This window comes from Xiphophorus couchianus, chromosome 9, assembly GCF_001444195.1.
Source record: "Xiphophorus couchianus chromosome 9, X_couchianus-1.0, whole genome shotgun sequence".
NCBI classification, from domain to species: domain Eukaryota; kingdom Metazoa; phylum Chordata; class Actinopteri; order Cyprinodontiformes; family Poeciliidae; genus Xiphophorus; species Xiphophorus couchianus.
Window position 1 is genome coordinate 7,124,106 of NC_040236.1, and position 13,605 is coordinate 7,137,710.

General features: G+C 37.5%; 2 protein-coding genes across 3 annotated transcripts in view; one reads left to right on the forward strand and one right to left on the reverse strand.

Annotated features, from left to right (window-relative positions):
- Nucleotides 1–3,901: 3,901 nt before the first annotated feature.
- Nucleotides 3,902–11,966, reverse strand: cyldl (cylindromatosis (turban tumor syndrome), like). Of its 2 annotated transcripts, XM_028028472.1 has the most exons (15): nucleotides 11,642–11,966; nucleotides 10,967–11,437; nucleotides 9,434–9,712; nucleotides 8,477–8,555; nucleotides 8,226–8,395; nucleotides 7,641–7,803; nucleotides 7,010–7,151; nucleotides 6,732–6,842; nucleotides 6,557–6,648; nucleotides 6,408–6,471; nucleotides 6,192–6,324; nucleotides 5,929–6,037; nucleotides 5,737–5,855; nucleotides 4,878–5,091; nucleotides 4,620–4,804 (listed from the first exon to the last, which is right to left on the reverse strand). In XM_028028472.1, the coding sequence occupies exons 2-15, from the start codon at nucleotides 11,405–11,407 to the stop codon at nucleotides 4,620–4,622; spliced, it is 2,301 nt and encodes a 766-aa protein (XP_027884273.1). In that variant the 5' UTR covers nucleotides 11,408–11,437; nucleotides 11,642–11,966. The 2 variants fall into 2 exon arrangements, with proteins under 2 accessions (XP_027884272.1, XP_027884273.1); XM_028028471.1 differs by lacking the exon at nucleotides 11,642–11,966 and having other exon boundaries at nucleotides 3,902–4,804; nucleotides 10,967–11,407.
- An 833-nt stretch (nucleotides 11,967–12,799) lies between these two features.
- The window catches only part of zc3h3 (zinc finger CCCH-type containing 3), a 60,993-nt gene continuing 60,187 nt past the window's right edge, over nucleotides 12,800–13,605 (forward strand). The window contains exon 1 of the mRNA XM_028028456.1: nucleotides 12,800–12,947. Within this exon, the coding sequence (XP_027884257.1) occupies nucleotides 12,902–12,947 (46 nt within the window). The 5' untranslated portion in view covers nucleotides 12,800–12,901. The remainder of the gene's footprint in view (nucleotides 12,948–13,605) is intronic.

Consider the following 13,605-nt stretch of genomic DNA (forward strand, 5'->3'; position numbering starts at 1 on the left):
TGAGGAGAAGGAGGTAGCTCTCTCAGCACACTTCAGAGTGCTGATCGTCCTCATTGGCATTGTATCCTTGAAATTTAAAATGTTACAAATTATAAAATGAAACATTTTCATAACAAAGATAAGATAATAAAAAAGTGAAAAGAATACAACCCTTTCATGCATAGTGGTCACTACAGTGGACAGCTATCTAAAAGCCATTTTCTTGTGCTTCCTGTGGATTTTTATGTTATAAATGCACACAGACCACTGAAGTGGACACTAATGCATCATAAAATATACCATCAACTACTGGCCATCAGCTGCAAATGCAAGAAATTATTTTTGTTAAATACAATATGGCCGACAGACAAAAAAGCATGAGAACCGACCCAGTCCCTCCTTCTACTGTAGACGACTCTTGCAAGTAAAAAAAATATTGTGACATCAGATAACCCCTAAGGAACAATACTACTGATGTATTTTTCAAATAACAACTTTGTATTTGGACAAAATTACAATTGATCACATTAAAATAAAAAAATTTAAAAAAAATTATTTTTACAAAAAAGATTTCCTACCTTTTTATGCCTTAAGAAAAAATTCTGACACAAAGGATCATAATTCATGCATGAAAGGGTTAATACCCTCAAGGCAATATTGTGACCATGTTAAAACTGTAATTCAAAATGCTGCTAGGCCGTGGCTGCTATAAAATCTTTCAATGTGTGACTTTACTCCTATTTTAGTGTCCTAATGTCCTGCACAGTCATCAAAGAGTGGGTAGGTGGATTAGATGATAATCTAACCATAGTTGTGTGTATTTCTGTAGATTACATCCAGAGCAAGATACACAAGATTGTAAAATTTCTCAGTGCTGCTTGCGACACAAAAGACTGCAATAAAGATTTTTCACTTTGTACATGAACACGCCCCCACACTGATGCATTTAAAGGGGGAGATATTATGTAAACTCGTCTTTTTTACCCTTATGTAATGTTATAATGCCATTCCCTCATCAAAAGCATACCTGGAGTGTTGTTTTAATTCTTTCATGCATGTTTGAGGACTCCTTAGCTGCAGTCTCCAACCGAGTTTCATCATATGAACCACTTCTCAGTCCAGTACTCCTAAGAACGGTTGTAAACAGCATAATGGTGAAGCATTGTTGTGATGACAATGCTCCACCATTGTCATCACAACAATGCTTCACAACATGTCCCTTTAAAGATGAAGGGTCGGAAGGTCAGAATTTTATTAGAATAAAAATCTGCATCAAATTCCTAAACACTGGATGAGCTACATAATCTTTACCAGTCTTTGTTAGAGATCAGGTTGTTTGTTTCTCAAAGAGAGGGGTAACATTATCTTCTTTCAACAACCCCAGCAGTAGACCAACTTTACTGCTTTGACAAACACAACTCTCCCCCCCTTATGTAAACACACACATGCAGGGTCAGTGAATTATTTTGCATATTGGTGAATATGCTGAGCGTGTTGGATGAAAGGATGGCTGTTTTATAAAGTTGCAGGGCTTCGTTTCACGACTCAAGGCTGCTTCCTTCATTGCAGTCCGTGCCCTCGAGTGTATTAAAGAGCCCGACTCATCAGGGCGGCACAGCTCAGCACTCCTAACTAGTGTTAGAGGTCACTGAGAGACCTGATCACAGCGAGACAAAGGGAGACAGCAGGATCAAAGGCATCCAGATCGAAGACAAATATCCAGGCAGGCAGGGTTTGAAAGAAAGATGAGGCAGAGGGAGCTGGAGCCAACCGGTTTCTGCACTTTAATGGGAGAGAAAAAGCTTTTTTTGTATTCTAATCGTGTCACGTTGTAGCAGATTTGACACTTCAAAGCAAAAACAGCAGCTTTTTGTTGTACCATAATTGTGGCAGATATTTTCATCCCGGCGGAAATCTAAATGATTGAAGAAGTGCTAACCCTTCCTTTATGCCTTTTTTTTTTTTTTACATAGAAACACTTACTAGAGTAAACTCAGATACAAAATCACATCATGACAACTTGTTTTTTAATCAGCAAAACCTTCCCACCTGATTGGAGACTAGACTTCAGACTCAATGTGGAGCCAATTTTGTTCTCAGCGTGAGTTCATGCAGAGACAGGAGGCTGCTATGAAACAAGGGAAACGGCTGAGCAAGAAATCAGCACTAACAACAATTTGAAGGAAAAAACAAATCTTTGAATTGGTTGTGAGCTCAGTCTGACTCCACTGGCCCAAACTTTGTCTCAGAAGTAGCTCTCGCTGAGGGATCATACTGAGTATAACCACCTTTTACTGCAGATACAACTATCAACTTTGCACATCCAGAAACTGCCTGGATGTGCAGGCGATATTCTTCTTTGTAGAATGGTTTACAAAGTAAAACATTACAGATTCTTGTGTAGATCTGGTCTTATGTTAAGGGCTGGTGTCCTACTGGAAGGTCAACTTTCTCTCATTTCACATTTGTTTCACCGTGTCAGCTTTGGTTTTCAGGATTGTCCTGACCAAATCACCTTCTTCTACACTTTGAGTGTGAATGACTTGACAAAAAAACAAAGCTAAAGAACAATGGTTTTCTTTGACAGATTAGAGGAATGAATGGCTAACAGTTGTTCTATCAACAGACTCCTCTACCTTAGTTGTGCATCTCTTTCCTTTCTAGTTGTCATTTTATATGGAAGTCCATGTCTTGGAAGGACTGTGATTGTACCATACCATTTCCTTCTTTGACAATAGACTGAACAGTTCTCCAAAAATGTTAAATAACTTCTCCAGATATAACGGTCTCCTGCTTTTGCTGGAACAGTTCACAGCAGTACAGCAGCCGGGATTAGGGTCAGCGCCCTCAAATCTGAGACCATGTGTTTTAACTAGACAGAGCAGAGTGCCCTCTCTTCTTTGTAAACGCTGCTCCACGTTGTGTCAGTCATGAAATCTTAATGTAACACACGTTGTCAGGTTCACAAAAAGAAGAAGAAAGACAAATGAATTGGATTTTACTCGAGAGGAGAGCAGAGAGGAGTCTGATTTTCAGTCTCCAAACTTGCTCTGTGAATCCTCTCTTGCTTCTCCTCCTTTATTTGCATCATGATGCCCTTTTTTACATTGGCCAGCAGTTGCTAAAATGGGTGGGAAAACAAAACCCAGCTGCTAACACATAGTCATAAATCTTTCTGTACAATGAAATCTCCTGTCTTAGTGCATGTGAGGTCTTCAAGGCAGTTCCCATGTTTCTGGGTCACAAACTTTGATCCTTTAGCCTTTGGGTCTCTTACTAAGGGCAGTTCTTAGTTTTGTCTCCAGAGTGGCTGGTATCTGCTTCCAATCTGGAACACTTATCAGTTTCCTGTAGACATCTCTCACAAAAGCACACATGGAAGAAAACAAAAGAATCTCACAGTTCTTAAAGTCATTGAGTATATAATGGGATAAAAGATATTTACAGTTCTAACACACGTTGAAGTTTGTTATTGCGATGTGAGAAAGTGTAAAGGGTGTGAATACTTTTGCAAGGCAACGTATCTTAGTTTCTAGTTTAAATGCAGTGACAGAATAGATTGTGCGATGGACAGGTGGATCAGGGGTTTTCCTCCAGAAATGAGGGCGTTGCTCTGCTTTGCTGCAGTAAAACAACAGCTGAGCTGAAAGGGAAAGTTCTGGATATACCGGCTCATCAGCATATCAAACCCCAATTATGGTCACGTGATGTGAATCATGACCAAAACAAGACTGAGATAACAACCACTTCAACTTATATTGATTAATTAGCTGTACTGTTAGGGTCAGTATCTGTTACGTGGTGGGGAATCTTGAAGCAGCGCTGATCCACTTCTGCATCAAAAGGACAGAAAAGTTCACATTAAAACCTTAAGCAGCACATAGCAACACATTTTCTGCTTCATAAAAAAAGACAAATACTGTTCCTTTCTGAAAACTACATTTATTTCACTAGATTCAATGTAATATATAACAATAGGAGGAGTTTGACATACATTATGGATAGAAAAGATCACGATAAAAGTCTTAGCAGCTATTCTAAGTGCTGTTTCCTCAACTTTATAGTATATCCCACATTACCTTTATGCCAAAATATAGAACTTCTCAGAGAATCAGAACAAAAAGAAAACAATTCTTACTCTTGGAGCTTATATAAAAATAGTTAACTTTTGGAAAGAAAATTAACAAGATTTACTGTACTATATGTTGTATTACAGCATTTGAAAAACATTTTGGATTATGTGACCTTGGTAAAATTTGGTCTGAAATAATTTTTTGATCATACTGTACACTCCTGAATACCACAAAATTTAATCAGCAGATTAATATTACATTCAAATATTCCATATCAACAAGTCATTTGTTTATTTTTTCTCCTTTAGTGCAAAATTGCACCTGTAATTCCTGTCAGTTTGTCCTTCATTCGTACAACAAAAGTCAGCATTACTATAAATTATTCAAGCTTGAAAACATTTTCCTTGGATTAAGAGGGAAAATGTTCAAGGGAATTCTTTTATGTTTGCAAATATACAAAACAAATTTACAGTTTGTGCAAGTTTCCACATAGAGCCATGTAAAACTGAAGCAATGCAGCAAAAGAAAATGCTAAACCGGGTTTCTGGGGAGTAGTGAAGTGTCCCCTCAGCGATAGAGACACATGCTCGTACTCCGGTACAAGTACATGTAGGCGTCGCAGAAGAGACGCTTGGCTACACCTTTCATGTCCCGCGGCACCTGATTGGCCAGCTCGGCAGGAGACATTTCCAGGTACATGCCAACCTCAGGACAGGCTTGCACCTCAGGGATGTTGAATCCATCTCTCTCTCCTAAGAACAAAGCACAAATCAAATAAGCTTTCTCTCTGTTTGGAGAAATGTTATGTCAGAACTCAACGCCCACCTTCTCTATCGGCCATGCTGTCAAAGAAGATCCAGTCACGTGTGTTTGGTCCGTGTTTGACAAAGGACACATAGTGGCTTGTCTCGATGCAGAGCACAGCGAACAGCTCCAGGCGGTCTCTGGTGAGCGAGTGGGGGATGCCGCGGTCGATGTAGCCTTTGGGGACTTCCAGGGCTGCAGGCTGATGGGAGAGGCGCTGAGGGTGAGAGTGCACCTGCGGAGAAATACAGACTTTTATGGGAAGATATTCAAAATCTGAAACACTCATTATAAGACTGAGTCTAACTGAGGAAAATTTATAAAAAAAATTCCAACTACTGAGTTGCAGCAGATGAGCAAATAACCCTCAAGTTGACTGCTGTGAAATAAGCCAACAAAAGCCCACATACAATACAAACCAACAAAACAATATTAAACAATTTTACTCTAAAAATATTAGAGTGGTGTTAGTGCAGCTCCAATAATTTATAGATTCTCAAAAAGTTATCAGCGATCATCAAATTAAGTTAGAAACCAGGGAAGGCTAGTTTTAATACAAATGTATAGACAGCCATAGCCACTGAATCTGATGGCATTTTCTGATACTCATCGCTATCATGTTGTGTGTTCCAAACAAGAGCAGGTAGTGAGAGTGTAGATCACATTCAGCAGATCAAATTGAATCTTAAAGTTCCTACACATTACTGCCGTTAGCATCTTTTCCACACTGCCACTTGAAAAAGAAACCACTTTATGTTTTACTTAGTTGACTTAGAAGGTATGTTGTATTTTATTATTTCATTCACATAGAATCTTAAAAGATAAGTGTTTTATAAATAAACTTTAACTTGAACACAAATGTTGCAGCAAAACCACCAACCTGAGTGGAACACGTCTTGCAGAAGACTTTAAATCCTGTTTGGCTAAAAACTGGCTCTTTAAAACAGTCGGCGCACTCTTCCACTGCCATGTGTCCACACATAATGCACTGCTGAGGACCTGAAACACACTCAGACAATGAGTTTTGTTTACTGTGTTGCATCATGTCTGATCAGACGTGTTTTAATTTTACCCTCAGAGAGGAGGTCGGTGATGTCCAGCTCCAGGGAGGGAATAATTTTACTGAACATCTTGAATTTCTTCCCAAAGCGAGGCATCTGAAGGATGAGGCAGGACGGCACCTAAAGTTTAAAGACAGAGAAAAAGGCAAAGAGGAGTGCTGAGTAAAACGTTTAACTGAGGCACCTAGTGGTGGAAAAGGAGCAGGTCGGAAAAGGTTCAAACTAAAACATCTGAGTATTTATTGATAGTCACTAAAGAAAAGAGGGAGCCCACCTCTGCCAGTTTGAGTCCTCCACTGTGAAAAGAATGTTCCAGTAGCTGCTGGACTGTGGGCAGAACCAGGCTGTGGTTCTGGTCCAGAAATATCTGATAGCAGTAGCTCTCCTGCACTTTGCCAGCAGCCGATCTAAACAGAGAAAGACAAAGAAAGAAATTGTAAAAGCATGTGTGGTACAGTTAAATCATAGAAAGGAAAAGGTGAAGGAATACAGCTTCAGCAGAGGCTCCAGGACAAGAATGTGGTGCATCACAATGATGAGGAACTCCTCTGGATCTGAAACAGACAAGTTACATCAAGACTTTGAGTTTTAATCTCAGAATCAAATTGGACCTTTTAGGAGCTTGAGGATCAGACTGACCCTTCTCATCAGTGGTGAAGGACTGACAGTAGCCATGTTTCTGCAGCTGCTCTCGAAACCTCATGATGTCTTGCCCCTGAACAAATCCCTTACTGCAAACAGCACACAAATCATTAAGCACTGCCTTCCCACAGCAACACGAACAAAAGATGCAAAAGAAGACACACACACACACCTGCGGAGTGGGTTGACAATATCGTGGAGTAAAATTCTCTGGATTGGAGCATCCTGAGGAGTTGTTGCTTTGAACAACATAGAGTCCAACACAGAGGAGCAGGAGAACAATCTGAAGGCCACAAAGGAAAAAAAAAATGTTTAGCTATTTTTAACTTTTAAATATTTTCAGAGACTATAGGCAGTCTTTTTTTTTATTTTGCTACAAATAAAAATCTTTATCTAATTCTAACAGATTTTTAATAATGTATTTCATAATTAAAAATGTATGATTCTAACCCAAAGAGGGCAGAGTCCATGTAGCAGGAGTTGCAGTGTCCTTGGATCCCCTTCATTCGTCCAATCAAAAGCTTTTCGACCTGCTCTGTGCTGATTGGAGGAACAGTCTCCAGCTTCCTTGTGTCGTGATTTCCATCTTCCTCTGTTCACAAAGATTAACATCATATCCATCAAATATACACAGATTACAAGATACAACACATGTTCAGATTGAGATAACTTCATGCAGGTTTTCCCGCATGGAGTTATGTCAGATAAATGTAAAAGGTAATATAAATATCTTCAATTTTAGTTTATGAAATAACTACTTGACAGGGGTGAACAGAACAGAAAAAAAGGTCTTCGAAGCTTAGCTGCCATTAGAGTCAAACCAATAAAAAAATAAAAAAGTTATTTTGAAACTTCTCAAATTGGTAGGCAAGGAGAAGAAACAGGTTTTCAGTTGTATGTGTTGTGACTCAGTCCGAATAGGACTGTATAGGAAATAGAAAATCAATCTGGGCAAAGTTTTTTATTCTACAACTCATTACAGTTGTGCTTTTTAGAACAAAACTATTTATATAAATCATTAAAAGGTTAAAATTACCATGTTATACATCCCGATAAATGCATCCTGCAACTCTGAACTTACCATTTTTATCCAGTTCTAGCATCATGTTGTTTTGGGCTGATATGTTCTGAAATCGTGAATCAGGACGGCAGGACATCAGCTTCACAAACAAAGCTCTCTTTGGAGGACAGTCGAAATAACGCACTCCATGAACTGTTCCGTCGCTGACGCCACAGGCTTCCTCCTGCAGACAGTTTCAAAGAAATCAAATCACTTCAGGGTTAAATACTAACAGTCATTATTAGAGATGCACAATGTATCGACATCAACATCGGACGATGCTAGTAATTTTTTAACACTTATCTGTCCGATCAGTAAAATTGGGTCAATATTAACAACTGATGTTTATTTCTATTCTGTTGCTGTGTTTATGTTTGTGTTTCTGGAGGAGAGGAGTGGGTTGGCCATGTGGTATTTGTTTGGTAATGTGAGAATGATAGTGACGCTAACTGTCAAAAGGCCAGCAAAATATATATAATTTATAACATACTATCGGCCCAAATTTTTTGTATCTGAGCTATGTTCCATGTTAGATTAAAATTACAGGCATTACAGGTCTTGTTCACAGTATAATCTAAACATCAACACATCAGCAAATAGATTTACCAACTCAAGTCCAACCATCTTATCTTCACGGCCGGGTAGCCTGCCGATCCAGCGGATAATTCCATAGGAGTTCCCTTTACCTAAAGTCACCTCAACAACAGAGTTTAGACTTATGCTCAGATCAGTGTGAGCTTCCACAGATGGAATATCGATGTCCATGCTTCCAGACCCTACAGTGTGTAGAAAATATAATAATCAGATTGAACAAAAGTGGAGAAAACAGATATAGAAATACAAAATCAAGCTCAAACCTGAAAGAAATTCTCCTTTGTTAACCATGTAGAGTGGAAGCTTAATTTCTCCCCCTCTTTTTCCATTCTCATCCTTGTCCTACAAACATAAAAAACACACTATAAATATTTTGTAAATAGCTTCATTGTGTTTTAAAAAAAATTATTGTAAACTCTAAAGCAGCGGGTTTTAGCAAGCAGTTGCAATTTTAGGAATGGAGTGAAAAGTCAATTGCGCCACTAAAGTTTCATTTTGATTTTCTGAATGCATAGTCAGAGGGTGTCCTCATCTGTTGATGACAGTGTAAACAACGTCAGACTTGTGAGGAAAATTGTCCTAAATCCCCAGTGAGTTGGTTTAAGGTCAACATTATGAATCTGTATCTATGTTTATGCTAAGAAACTTGAACTGTACATGATCATTGCTTGTCTAAAGTTAAATCACACATACCTTGTATAAATTTAACTATACTAGTATAGTTAAATCTATATTTGAATAGATTTAGTTATTCAATTTATTTTGGGTTAGTTTATGTATGTGAGGCAGATTCAAAACAAATATTGTCACAAGGAACTTTAAAAAACTATCAAATCTAATTTAGAAGCAGAAAATTACGCCCTCTAGATCCCATAGATTCAAAGTCAATCATATAAACTCCAGTTAGTGTTAAATGAGAAGGTGTGTCCAAACTTTTGGTCTGTACTGTATATTGTTCATATTATTTAATAGTCTTATGATTATTAAATAATATGAACACAAATCACACTTGCCACGAAAGGACAAGTGTGATTTGGAAACACAAAGTATTAAAATAGCTGGGTGCAGGTGGAGCCAGAGTTTTCCATAAAAGTTCAAAGGAATACTTTCAACATTTACACTCATAGTGAAATGAAAGTTTGTCTCCTTTGAACTCTAGGTCTTATTTTGAATGTGTCTCAGGTTTATGAGAATACACGTCTTTCAAATTATATACTTACTGTGGAAATCTGCACAATATGTTGTCCTCCATCTTCCTGAATGTCTAGTACTATCCCAAAGCGATATTTATCATCGATGAAGAAATACACGTTGTCTCCAGGAAATATGTTTTGTGCTTGCTGTTGACTGTGGAGCTGTGCCATGGAAGGCGACACAGGGGTTGGAACTAAAGGCTTCACTCTGGAGGATGGGGCAAAAATGCCGCAGTTTTTCTCACATAGGAAAAATGTCTTAGATCCAAAGCTTCCATCGGTTTTTCCCTTCCCTTTGTCTGGTTTCTTGAGAGGAAAGACAGCAGAAAATACTGATGAGACACACACAGATAAACATACAAGAACACAAATCACACAAAACTCTAGATTTGTTGGAATTTCATATTGCTCAGATCTCAGAAAATTGGAGGTAAAAAAAAATAAAATATATATATATATATATATATCAAGCACAGCTGAAGCAGAAGACATTAACATACCAACACTGGGCATAACTTTCATTCTGAAATTTTAGTACTTAGCAGCTACAACAAGCTACCAGATGAGGAGACATCTACATAAAATAAACTCTACTCTCAGCTTTTAGCCACTAAAGGACAAGTTGATTAAGTAATGGAGAAAATGAATAATGTTTTTCTTTACTGCTTATGTTCATGTATCAGAAACTGAGGCACATAGAACAAGGATTTCCTGTGGCAAACATGAGACAACTGTATTTCAGTAAATTGCATAATTCATGTAAAGAAAATCTGCTTTCCTTTTTTAAACCCCTAATCTGCAAGCACAGTTACAAATAAGTATTTTCAATTTTAAAACGGATATATATCCTATCAGTACCACTGAAATGAAATTGCAATTTCATTCAGATCAAATCTCTTGGTCCGTATTTTTTTCTATGCAAGGTAAATAAAATCTTAAATGAACCCCAAATTGTATTTCACTGATAATGCTTAAAAAATCATTAAGTGCTTAATACAAAAACTAAAAAGGTTTTGCACTCAATAAGAATGAAAAAGTACTGCAAAGCAAGAAGATCATTGTCATCATCCTTGTGTCTGACGATGCAAAAGTTTGTTAGCTTGCAGCTCTGAAACCTCGAGGTGAGTGTTGAAGCAAACCATGCCACGATGGAATTACAAAAATGATTGTAGGGAAGCAAGTGATGCCCCTTGTTATCCTTGGAAGGACATTTTCAAACAATTTTTATTGAGAAAATTATTGTGTTAAGAATCTGAGGACATTTTTAAGAGCTCCAAGTGAATTTCCTACATAAAAAGGTCTGACAGAAAGCAACTAACTTAAGTTATTTCTGCCACAGGGAACTTCATAAGCAATCAAAGCCTTTTGGGGTTCATCATTCCTCAACAACACCAAAATTTTACATATACGATGTCGTTCGTCTGAAGCTGTCTTTCTGTTAATATTCGATTAAAATTATTTAGTACTAAATATTTGTAACCCTAGTGATTGTATATTTTTTATGTGCTCACGTGAAAAGAGAAAAGCCGTTTTATTAATTGGTTTAACTAATAGTCATACCTGTAGTTCAATTCCAAAGAATCTTCCTCTAATGGGATTAACATAATTTGGTTCCAAGATTGGTCCAATATAGCGAATGACGCCCATCAGCATCTCGTCTTCTTCTTTCACCATCACATTAGTTCCCACGGTGAGTCCCAGGGATGCCTGGAAAGCGTTGTCTCTGAACCAGTGAAGCCTCTCATCTTCAGGCTCACAGGCTAACAGAAAATCGGCCTCCTCTAGACTCAGTTTCTCCATGCAGATTACGTCAATATTATAAATGATGTTGTTCAGCGATTTTAAGAACGTGACTGGTAATTTTGTGCGACGGCCAGGCTGGGAAACGTTGTGTGTATTGTACGTGTACTCACGGATGTAACAAATACTTCCAAGTTTGATATGGAGGGGACTTTCGGGTTTTTTGGTTATGATAAAATAAACGTAGTCTGATGGATTCATGTTGTCCTAGTCTGGATATTCAGCAAGGTTCTGAACAGACACACAAAAAAAAAACAATGACAAGTTTTACGTTATTGATTTGTATGGCAACACTGAAGCTAAGTCAATAGCAAGTCGAACCATTAATTACAATAACCGAAACTTTCAGCTATTGTCAAAATAACTTAAAATTAAACACTGGAAAAATACACTAGTGAGTGTTTAGTAAGAAAACCCCCATTTATTTAAGTTTACCTTGACAACTTTGGAGTTTTAATTTCTGTTGCTTCGTCGCTCTTTTAGCTAAGCGTCCCAACTCCTACGTAAAGTTTCACTTCCCCTTTCATCCTTTCCTTTCACTTTCTCTACAGCGCAGCTTTCACGGAGGTCCCACGGACATGACACTTTGTGGAAACGTTTAAAACAGCTCCCTGGACACCGATAACTTGTTCGTCTAGCGTTATTTGCTGTTAAACTGCGTAAAAGCCGTAATATTTAAGAGAGTGACATTGTTGTTTTACAATCTGTTGACGCTCAGCCAGAGTTGAAAGTGAAGCCCTCGGTGCAGTCTTACAGGCAAGACACAACAACAAGGCCCTGACTATTTCTGAGGGGATTTTCCATGGTTGCTTAGGGCCAATTTTGTGTGTGGGATCATTTTTGCTTCCTCCTCTATGTTGACTGGGAACAACCATTTTATTTACATGTTGTTTGTTTCTGCTTTAAGGAGTTTTGTTATCCTTTCCACTACTTCACTTGACTACTTTTGTTTAGGCCTGACCAGTTAACTGCAAGTGTGGACAAATTGTACAGCAATACAAACTAATAAGTGGCTAACAAATAGTGTGCTGGTATCTGTTTTAAAAATGAAAATTGGCCACTGTTTGGTAAATAAATAATACGAGCTATAATTTAAAATCTCATTTAAAGGATTTAATTATTTTACAAAGTTCAAAATATCTCATACACACAGAGAATAATATGAGCCATCTCTGATTGTTTAATTTTGTAATTAAAAATACAAGCAATTGAATGATCATCCTTCAAAAATAACTTTCTTATTTTCAGAAGGTGATTGAGCTTAAAGTCTTTATAATTATGTTGCTGCAAGTAAAGCAGTTTTAATAGAATACAATTGCAAAGCAACTTCTTTTGAACAACTATTGAGCACAAGTTTGTTGCTCTTCATACAATTGAATATCATATATTATCTGTTTAATAATTTAAATGGTCACACGTTTATTATTTTGACATATGTTTGGAACTGTAGAGAGGAAGATAAAGTCTGAAAACAAGAACAGGCATTTTTGCAAAAGTACCTACTTCATGAAAATTACCTAGGTTTTATAAAAAAAATAACATTATTTCTGCGTCAGTTCCTTTTCCCCAAAACGATACTTAAGCCTGCAAGTCAAAAATGAGAGCAAATAAGCTCAGGAGACTTTGGACTCTGATTGGCCAGGCCAAAGTACGTCATTAGTAAGGATCTGACGTTGAGGTGCATAGGACGTAAACATGGAGGAAAGAGAAGCGCTGAAGAGGCAGATTGAACTTCTACAAGGTGCTTTTCTGTTTTTATCAATGTCAACTTTTCTGTGTTACACCAGCGAGGGAGAAAACCTTTTTGCTCTTACGCATTTTCCTAAACCAGCCGTGTGTAGGACTGAAAACTTTTCTTTCGGATAATTTAGAGGCAAACGTTAACCGTTAGCTTTATGTTTGTGTTAAGCTTTAGAACTTTAATGTCACTGAAATCAAGTGCAGGAAAAAAACAACAACATTAAATTAACATAAATTGTTATGGTAGACGTCTTTTTAAATACTTCTAAGTTGATTTGATGTGTTGATCAGACAAGCAAGACATTTTCCTTTGGAGAATGATGAAATTTTAAGCAGACGTTATACCAAAACATCAACACCAACTGGTAAAAATGACATCTTCTTTAAATATTACGGTTTTGACATCAGGACATAATAAGAAATGGCGCCTTCCCAGGTTCTAACATTGCTTAAATCAAAGCAGGTTCCTTTATTATTTTTCTACAACAAAAAACTAAAAGCCAAATTAACACTTCCTGTTCAAATATGGTTAAAAGTCAAATGTACTGGAATAACACTAATCAATGTGACCACCTGTGTACGAGCAGGGGTTTTGATTGCTTATTGCTTTGCGGCTGACCGGTATATATTACCACAATAAAAAGAGAAAATTCGTCATT